Source organism: Arachis ipaensis, chromosome B10 (genome assembly GCF_000816755.2).
Source record: "Arachis ipaensis cultivar K30076 chromosome B10, Araip1.1, whole genome shotgun sequence".
In the NCBI taxonomy this organism is placed as follows: domain Eukaryota; kingdom Viridiplantae; phylum Streptophyta; class Magnoliopsida; order Fabales; family Fabaceae; genus Arachis; species Arachis ipaensis.
In genome coordinates, this window is record NC_029794.2 from 21,966,084 (window position 1) to 21,976,412 (window position 10,329).

The window sequence follows — 10,329 nt, forward strand, 5'->3', positions numbered from 1 at the left end:
GGAAGGTGAGGTATCGTGGCTCCCATTACGATTCTGATTCACACACACACACAGTCCTTTCTTCCTCCTCCACCTCTGTAGAAGCAACTGGCTCCTCTCCACTCTCATGGTCGGCAGGCTGCTCATCCTCCTCCTCAGGTGTATCTGGCTCCTCTAGACCCAGATCTTGTCTCTTGGTCATCTTTATAAATCACTCATATCGCCATGTTTGTGAGCCTTTGACAGATAGCTGCCATCGGGTTCGAAAAAGAACTCTCAGTGGTGGATCGACAGCACCGAAGTCGTGATGATTCAGTAGCTTCACCCTTGAACTTCAATCCCCTCAAAATGAGCTTGGCCTCCTCCAAAGTGTCAACCGTCAACTCGTCCTCCTCCGGTCAAATGCCGTAGGATGTAGCTAATCTCATAACAAGATTTGGAAATGGAAGCACTGAAGATTTGAAGAACTCCTTCATCTTGTTATGTATTAGCCGGTGGAGGTCCACCCGCCTTTCGTCCAAAATGCAATACAACCGAATTGCAGGGTCTGTTGTAATATCTGTGAAATGGGAGTTTGGGTGGACGTATGTGAAGATGAGGTATAGCCATGTGGTGGCTTCCTTGGTCAGCTGGTTCCCTTCTAGTCTAACTCGAGCCCCTTTGTGGTTGTATGTCCAAGTAGAGTTGGGCTCACAGAGCCTCTGGAGGATCGTATCCCACGAAACCTTATCTGTCGGTAAGCCTGGGGATGTTAACTTAGTGTAATCATCCTTTTCCCGTAAAGCCTGCAGAATCTGAAGGAGTTTCTGATGTCGTCCGGCTTCACGGGGATTTCCCGACACCGAAGGAAAAATGTCTCCATGCCCTCTTCATAGTAGTTGGCATAGAGCTTCCTAACTAAGGCCGGGCAAATGCTCTCTACCGGCCATTGAGTCAGAAAGTCCCGGCCACATTTCCTCACTGGCCCGTTGACATATTGGCAAATTTCATCATCCATCGCTAACCGACCCTCATAGTGGAGCTTTCTCTTGGAATAGAGGCCACCATAATATAACTCTGCAAATCGGTCTTAGAACCGAACAGGATCATTGGCCGGTCACCCTTTTTCTATAACATCTATAGATGCCTTAATGCGCTTTTCAGTAGTTTTGCCGTTGCGATCACTTGGGGCCTAATGGTGACTCATCCTGAAAGGAAAGGTGTGCGGAAAAAATAAGTCACAACGGAAAAGGATTTAAAGCAAGATAGCAGAGCTCAAGACAATCCAGCAAGGAGAGCAAGTATAAGCAAACAATACTCTATGTGCAGCAACCGAGGAAGTTCAAATTCTGAAGAATGAGGTTGAAAGCACTAAAATGAGTGAATTAATGATGTTGTGACATAGATGAGAGTAAGTATGTGAATTCTCAATTTGCTTGCAATTTAGAACTCACACTAGTATTTGAAAGCTTTATGTCACAATTATTCAAAAGAAAGCTAAGATGTAATTCACTCATTTTAGTGTGTTTGAAATATTTTAAAGAAACTTGTAAGTTGAGATGAACAAACAAATAATAAAGAAGCATAAAAGCACTCAAGCAATAATCAAATAATTGTGAAATGGACGATAAATGAAAATTAATTGATGTGCAAGTGAACTCAATGAACCAAATAAAATATCGAACTCACACATCAATTAATAACACAAATAAAATTTAATCACATCACCTAATTGACATAAAGTGGAGAAACATAGATGCTATGTTACTTGGTAAAAAAGAGATAGAAGTTTAATTGTTTAAATCATCACATAGCAAGCATGATTCAAAAGGTCTGAAAAATTCAAAAAAATGTCACTAGGTGAGCTTACAATCTAATTTCACAATTTCTCAATTTTAATGCATGAACTTAGTGATGTAAAGAAAAACCAAAATAAACAAGTATCATCTAGCAACAAATGCATCAACTATAAGCAATTGTCAAATTATAAATAATAAAATTAAATCACATGGTGACTAGCTACAACATGTAATTTAAAAATCCAAAAACATTCTTAAAGACAATTTCACAAGCACTTGATATGCACAAATATCCAGCATTCAGTTTGGCAATTTTTCTTCCCCTTACAATGCATCTACTATACTATAATGGTTTAGTAAAATTTCACCTTCAGTTTCCAAAAGTTAAAATCATTTGAACCTTTAAACTTTTCACTTTAAATTTTGATATCGACATCTTAGATCCGGAATAAAAAATAACTCTCTAATAACAAATAATAACTCTTTTTTGATATAGAAGATCAGACAGTGCTACAACCACAAAACATATTCAGAATGAATTTTATCCTGAAATCAAGCTATTCTGATACCGCTTGTTAGGATTATAAAAGTTGAGGACACTACTAGCATATTAAATACTATAAGCATGAAATGCTGTAATATCAAGTATTAATTAACCACCTTAAGAACAGGTTAAGTTCAAACTAATTAACCACATTAAGAGTAAAACCTAAGATCACAAGATGTATTTTCATTTTTTCACCCCAATTTAAAACTATAGATTTTTTGCTGCGTACGTTAACAGCATTATTCATTTCTCATTTATGTTAGCGCAAACACATGTACTTTGTCTTTTGTACTGTGTTATGTACAACCCCCTAAAACTTCCTTAAATATACAATTTTAATGATTGCTTTTTTATCACTTTTTTTTGGATTTTTTTCATAAAATATAAAAAAAATTAATTCCCAAAACAAATTAAAAGGATATTATTTTTCATGATCCATATTTTTGTTTTGTGTTTACATAAAGTTCACCTATATCCTAATTAGGGATGGCAAAAGAAATCGTACCCACAAGTAATATCTGTGTCGAGAATTCTAAAAGAAATCCGTAAAATTCTCACAGAGATGGAATCTCGCACCGCGAATAAATGGAGACAGGGACAGGAATTGAAGTACTCACCCCACGGGGACCTATGAAACCCCGTGAAAAAGAATTTACTTAAATGTTTTTATATATGTAAGTTATGTAAGTAACTCTAATTTATTTTATTTTAATTTATATGTTAAAAATTTTATGTGTATGTTATTATGTTAAATTTGTATTTAAATTGTGTTTGATTTGATATATTTGGTTGAATTGTATTGAATTTTATTATGGTTATGTTAATTTTATTTTTTTTTTAAATTAAAACTTAATATCTATAGATACTCGCAGATATCTATTTCCCCGTGAGGAGAAATAAACGGGACTCATGACGGAAATGGGATGAAAATGAAAAAAATTTTACTAAATAGGGACGGGAAATGGAGGAGGAATCCTACCCCATAGAAACTCATTGCCATTCCAAACTGACAAACTTCTACAATGCATACGAAGTTTGTCTATCACATCTACAAAATTTGTCTATCACATCAGCAAACTTGCTTATATCATGATACAATTTAGATATTTAAAATTTAAATAGATATAATTTAAAAAAGTAGATTTTTGAAAATAATGTCCTTTTAATTTATTTTGGAAATTAACGTATTTTTTTATATTTTATTAAAGGAAAAAAAAATCATTTTTCTTCTAACAAAGTTGAATAAATTGCTAAGGTAATCAATATATAAAGGGTAAATAGATCTTGCAAGTTTGGCTATTTCTATCTTGGGATGCCGGTGAATGCATAGGAATTTTTGCAATGACGCTAGTCTTATATGGTTATTCTTTGGTGCAATGGAGAGCGACAATGAGCATAAAATGCAACCGTAGGCATTTATTTAGTTGGTTTTGTTAAAAAAATTACCTTCAAAAATGATTTGCACACACAATGTCCATAGAATTAATTAGTAAGTGTATACTACCATGCGAAGAACTTGAGAACATTAAAACTAACTATGAATCTCATGCGTACTTTCGATGTTTATCATAGCATTAGCAACGAATTTTTCGAAGATATCCCCAACATGTACACCACAACATTTTTCAAAACAAACGAATCACGCCTGGTAGAGATAAAACAGCATGATCAATGAAATGCTAAAGTATTATCCCACAATTCAGTTCAAATGTCAGCACAGAAACACATCTAACGTCAACTTTCGTCTTAAGTTCAGGATGTTTGGGCAAAGGTTCACTTTAACTTGTTCAACAGCGGGGGAAATTCGTCCACTCAAGTAGCTCTTAGTTTATGACACTTCTAAAACTAATCAAATTTAGTTCACAAGATGCATTAGGAATACGATAACATTTCCATAACTCAACACTAACTAGCTTGATGGCAAGAACACGAAAATCAGCAAAAGCTGCCAGGGTGACATATAGCATGCTATTTACCTACATCCGAGTGCTTTTACTGCGAGCTGCAAGTCTAGCAGATACTTGCTCTTCAGACAAAGGTAAATAGTAGATGCGAGGAGTTGCTGTGGTTTTGCGGAAGAGATCATCCAAAGTGAGAATAGGTGGGTCAACCTTCTCTGGAAGGGGCGGTGGGGACGGAAGCCGTTCTCTTGCCGCTGGTGGGAGCTTCGACAATGGGGGTGGAGGTGGGAGAGTAGCTGGAGCTGGAGGTTGCTCCCTGCGCATACGGGGGGAAGGCTCTGGTTGTGAGGATGGTGGTGTAGGAAGAACTGCTGGACCACTGCTGACAGGGGCGGCGGCAGGAGGAGGAGGAGGAGGAGGTTCTAACTTCATTTTCACCTCCTGAGGATCAACAAACTCGGCAACTAAGAGCCGCCCACCATTTGGAGGCCATTGCAAATTATACACAGCATTTCTGGTCTCAATAGCTTCTTCAACTGATGAGTACTACATAAACAAGAAATCAATGAATGGCCACTCAGAATTGTATTATAACAGCAACAGTACAGCATGATACATGACTTTGATAGTAGCACGCAGGCAGAGACAAGAATCAAGTCTTACAGTAACATAGCAATGGGTCTTTATTTGGTCCATCCAGAAACTAGTGATACTCCCACTTTTACCAAGAAGCCCTTGCACTGCTTTTAGGGTAAAAGGACGGAGGAAACGATCAATTCGGAGGGAATTAGTTGGGGGCTTTTGTGATGGTGGAACTGCCAAAGATAAAGAAACAACAGTAAGATGGAATGGAAACAAACATGACAAGCATGAAAACTCAAACAAGTGATTACTTATCAGTTATCATCAAATAATAATCTTAAGAGAATGTATTCAATAGAGATGTGCCCAAAATGTGCCGTGTCAAAGTGTCACAATCAAAATTCAAAAGTGCTAGGAATTTGTTAGTCCATTTGAAGTTACTATCCAATGCATTACCACAGATAAGAATATAAGCTTTACAGAGACTACCCCAATCTAGAGCACATCAACTTACCAATGCGTTCTTTAGGTGCATCATCAGTTACAGTTGAATCAGACCTAGAGAAGTTGCGTTTCAGCGCAACTGGCTCGTCCTTTGGTGTAGTTGCAGCTCTGGGAACAGTGCTTTTCAGATCTGGCCCTTTAACTGTTTCGGTGTTCCACCTGCGTTGCCTTTTTGCAGGCTCATTGCTCCCAACTGAAACTTGCTCTGCAACACAAGGTTCCAGAAAAGTTCAGGAAGATTAGTGAACACAAAAAAGATTGTCTATCACTAAGAACTATTAAGTAACAACAGCATGCCAGAAAAGGAACATGTATCACGCAAGGTCTTGTGCCAGTAAAATCCAAATTACAAAGCTTTTTAAGGGGATAAAGATAACAAATATAATGCTTACCGTTAAATTTTCGTTTCTCAGCCAAGGCAACAGGACTAATGTCAATGTCCTGATGAGTATCACTTTTCCCTGCAGATAGATCATTCTTCACGACTATAGTTTTACTTTCCTCCTTCACAATGGACACCTCAATATTCTCCACATTATCTCTTTCATCAACATCAAACTTAGAATCAACATGCTTACTCTCAGGTAAATCCTCTTCCATGGAATCATCACCAGAACTTCTATCTAGGTTTAACTTTTCTGGATACCCCACATCATCATTGCTATTGATCTTGTTCAAGTCTGGAGTCGTAACATTATTGCTATTTTCTTCAACAGATGCCTTTTTCTCAAGCAGCCCTCCAACATCCATTGAATGTGATACAGGTACATCTTTTCTGGATGATGGTTCTTCCACCATCTCCGGCCTAACAATATCTTGTTCTAATTTGACATTATCAGTAATTATAGTATCCTTTAATTCATTCTTTTGATTAATTGACACAGAATCACTAGAAATAGAATCAGATTTTACTTGAAACCCTAAACTAGGGTTGACCTCAGATACCTGGTTTTCTGGAACAGAAGTGTTGGGCATGAGATCCTCAGACGGGGGCTTTGTGTCACACTCCAGTTGGGGCTTTGTGTCACACTCCACCTGGGGCTTTGGGACCTCATTGTCCAGCTGCGCCTTTGATTCCTCATTCTCCACCTTGATTGCCAAATCCTTGTTACTCTTTACTTCACTATGAGTATGCTGATCACTGACCACTACTTCAGTTGATACAGTCTCCGTGATTTTATCGGATGTCTCCACAGTAGAGCCATGAGCACTTTGCTCATCTTTCACATTTTCAGGATCTACACCGGCTGGCAAACCAGCTTGTTCGATATCTTCATCCACAGCTGACACACTACTAATATCAACTGGGTTGGCAACACCACCCTGCTTGTCATTCTTCTTGCTCTCGTCATCCACATCCTCCTGAACTTTCTCTGTGCTCTCTGTGTCAATTGGCTCAACTACAACAGTATTCCCCTTCTCCACAGTTTCAACTTCTTGAGTTGGCTCAACATTTTCATTATTCCCCTTTTCCATGGTTTGGACACTTTCCTCTTCAATTGTTTGAACCACTTCAACATCCGCAGTAACCGTTTGTGAATCTTCACTGCCACCACCCGCATGGACCTCAAAACCGTTTGCATCATCCTTCGAGGCAGACTCATCAGCCTCCATCTCAGCACGAAGAGCTTCATCCAATCGCCTCACCAACTCGTCCTTCAAACCCTTGGTGGTTAATCTCCTCCTCTTCAGCTCCTCTTTCAGTTCTGTAACCTTCCACTGATGAATCGGCCGGTTGTCAAGTATGGGGTACTTCGACGACGACATTATATCCGACCACAAATCCCTGCCTCAACCTATTCCCAACAATCAATATGGGAACAAAGAAAACCAAAGAATATCAATACAAAACCCTGAAAAAGCATATATACAACAATGGCACCTATCAGAACAAATTCAAGGGACAGGATTACTCCCAAAAATCAGCAAGGTTTTGTTCATGAAACAATAAGACAAAACCCTGAAATATTTATCAAGAGCGAAAAAACCAACAGAACCAAACCAAACAACCCACGGTGCGAAACTCTACAAGTTTAAGAAGTACACATGCAATCTCAGATGAAAAAATAATAATTAAAAAAAAAAGCGATAATAGAATAACAAATAGAAAATATTTTTTTTTTTTTAACAAGTGAAAAGAAAATTAAAGAAGGGTTAAAGAATTACTCACAATGATGGCTTATTTTCAGGGGAGAATCGAAGGAAAGAGGGTAAGCGTTTTTGGTTTTACGGAAACCCTAATTTGAAAAGAGAATAGAAGGCACGAGAGAAGAAGAAACAGAGGAGCATCGAATGCGAAGAGCCAAGAAAACTAACGAATGCGCACACCGTCTTATTTACTCTTCTTGCACTCGTTTCATTTTTTTTCCCGTTCCCCTGAAAGCAGTGAAACAACAACAATAATAATAATACTGGCTAAAATACGCAGGAAATAAAACAAGGAAGAAGAAAATAATAGATATAATAAAGATTATGTATATAATAAGTAGTATAATTAAATTTCAGTAATATCTGCGCTGAAAATGTTGGGGTTATCGAAATGGGATTTGAATTGAGCACAGAGAAACTGGATACTGGATAGTAAGTAAAGGTTATCTAAATTCTTTACAAGTAGGACTCCTGCTGCTGCTGCTTCTTCTTCTTCTTTTCTTACTCTTTTTTTTCCTTCGTTTTTTATTTTTTATTTTCTATAATTTCTATTTTGCGTCCCTCTCTTTCGTTTCATGAGGGAACCCTCGAAGTGGAGTAATGAAGCTTTTGGGCCTACACTATATTACCCAAAAAAGAAGAATTTGGGCTGGTAGTACCGAAAATACCTTCCACCATGGCACTAATTTATCAACTATTTAACTAAATTGGATTGGCTAAGAGTGTGAGCTCACTCCTCTAGGTAAATAAATGTCGGAAGTTTATATTTTTTTTATGTATGTAATAATTTATTACCTAACATTAACTCTTAAATAGAATTTAGATCCACAGTAAATTAATTATTGACCTATCAATTTAAAAAATACTGTTTACAACTAAAAACTTATCAACTATTTCACATGACTACAGAAATAAACTAAGAGTGTATATGAAATGAGTGAAATCGAGTTTATTTTTATCTGAATTTAATTTTAAATATTGACCAGGTTTATTTTTAAAATTTTTATCCAATTCTAAACTTAATAAAATCTTATTATTTTCGAGTCACAATAGCACTAAATTTAGTAGGTGAAAATTGAATCTAGATAAAACTTATACCCAAATTATAACATTCACATAAAAAATATTTAGTAAGTAATAACTAAAAGATAAAATTAAAAATAATCATCACTAATTTCAAAATAAGTTCGTTACCACTAATAATTCAAAGGGATATTAAAACAATTTAAACTCTTAGAAATAACTAATAACAACAAAATATTTAAATCATAAATAACTACAATGCTAAATTTCATATAAGTGTAATTATCATTCATCAATTAATTTATAGCCACTTGTTTCTTGTAGTGTTTCTTTTTTTTTTTTATCAAAGATAGGAGATTCGAATCTACAACCTCTTAAATGAATATGGAGAGACTAGACCATTTGAGATATAACTCATTGGTTTCAAAAACATTCACCAAGTTGTTCCTTGTAGCATTGATGTGTTAGTCACATTTAAAAAACATGTAAAAATTAGTCTCTTTTTTGTATGAAAGATTATTACATGAATTTATTAATAAAAAAATAATAAAAACGTTATAACGTATATTTTTTTATTTTTAGGCCAACTGTATCGGATTGGATGACTTGAGTTAAAGCCTTAACCTGGTTGAATGGTTTAATCAAAACAATTTTTTAGATATTTGATCTAACTCTAGCTACAATAAAACAAGCTAAATTTGACCTAAATCAATTAGGTTTGGACCGAAATTTCTGATAAGTTTGAATCATGAACACTCCTACAATTTGTTAAGCCGCAATTGTTACCTCCCTAAGGAGTTAAGAAATATATTGATGCTGCATCAAATTCTTGTAAAGTGAATCTCGAGAAAAAAAATAATAACACAATATTATTATTATTATATTATTATTTTACCTGCTTTAGTTAAAACAGAGATAAATTTAATAATATTATAATCGGATTTAAAATCTACCGGCACGGACTAGTGCCGACACTCTCCAATGAATTTAGTTATGCTAGTTGTTCCGAGGGTTATCTGAAACTGTAGGTCGATCTCGGACGAGATCGTCTGTGCTGGTCAGTGCTGACGTGTCCGGCTGGTGGGTGGCGGACGGAGCTGTCGTGTCCGACTTGTTGGATTGGCTGCACTGCTGATCCTTCGTCACCGGAGGGTGGGGGGTACCTGCAAGGGACTCTGATGCTTAAGTTAGCAAGGGTATTAAGCAGATTTTTAGTAGAATCAGAGTATGAGTTATACCTGGGTGCTCTAGTGTATTTATAATGGTGTAGAGTGACCTTTTTAGATAAGATAAGTTAGTTATCTTATCTTATCTTATCTTTGAGTTGAGGTCAGCTTATCTTCAAGGGAACCGCCCTTATCTCTATAGGCTTGGACTGCCTTTGGATTTGGGTCGTGTTCCTCTATTTGGGCCCCTTACTGGGCTTTCCTGTCGATTTGACCGACCTCTTTGAGAAGAGGTCGGATAGCCTGACCTGAGGAGGTCGGTCACTTTATTACTGAACATCCCGGATCGGATAGCTCGACCCAAGGTGTGAACAGTGCCCCTGCTTGAGCTCGATCTTCTGCTTTGAGGTCGAGCCCTTGACTTCGATCTTTCTCTAATGAAGCCGAACTCGAGCATTTTGTCGATTCCTTTCTTTGTAGAACCTTTTTCAAATGTGGAACGTTTTTCTCTAAAAGCGCGCGCTTTTATATCAGCGCTTTGTTCTCGGGAACGTGCGAGGGTTTAATACCTTCATTAATTGGTATTCATTACCCCGTTTCCCTTGGCTTTTATTTTGAATTTTTGCAATCAGAAACGGTTTCTCTCCTTCATTTTTCTTTGTAACTTCTCCCTTCGTTCTCTCGCTTTCTGTTTTTCACCT

General features: G+C 36.8%; 1 protein-coding gene and 1 long non-coding RNA gene across 3 annotated transcripts in view; both read right to left on the minus strand.

Moving 5' to 3' along the window:
- Window positions 1-10,124, minus strand: part of LOC110267551 — a 15,431-nt gene extending 5,307 nt beyond the window's left edge. Inside the window, exon 1 of the long non-coding RNA XR_002355304.1 lies at window positions 10,112-10,124. This is a non-coding gene — a long non-coding RNA (uncharacterized LOC110267551). The remainder of the gene's footprint in view (window positions 1-10,111) is intronic.
- Window positions 3,926-8,026, minus strand: LOC107622560 (formin-like protein 5). 2 transcript variants are annotated; one of them, XM_016324504.2, is made up of 6 exons: window positions 7,900-8,026; window positions 7,462-7,667; window positions 5,684-7,087; window positions 5,302-5,496; window positions 4,869-5,020; window positions 3,926-4,751 (listed from the first exon to the last, which is right to left on the minus strand). In XM_016324504.2, the coding sequence occupies exons 3-6, from the start codon at window positions 7,056-7,058 to the stop codon at window positions 4,281-4,283; spliced, it is 2,193 nt and encodes a 730-aa protein (XP_016179990.1). In that variant the 5' UTR covers window positions 7,059-7,087; window positions 7,462-7,667; window positions 7,900-8,026; the 3' UTR covers window positions 3,926-4,280. The 2 variants fall into 2 exon arrangements, with proteins under 2 accessions (XP_016179990.1, XP_016179989.1); XM_016324503.2 differs by lacking the exon at window positions 7,900-8,026 and having other exon boundaries at window positions 7,462-7,893.

Coding starts and splice junctions, on each gene's coding strand:
- LOC107622560 (XM_016324504.2), bottom strand. CDS start 7,058: ATGTCGTCGTCGAAGTACCCCATACTTGACAACCGGCCGATTCATCAG. Junction 5,497..5,683: donor TGAGAAACGAAAATTTAACG/GTAAGCATTATA, acceptor CTTGTGTTGCAG/AGCAAGTTTCAGTTGGGAGC. Junction 5,021..5,301: donor TGCACCTAAAGAACGCATTG/GTAAGTTGATGT, acceptor TATCTTTGGCAG/TTCCACCATCACAAAAGCCC.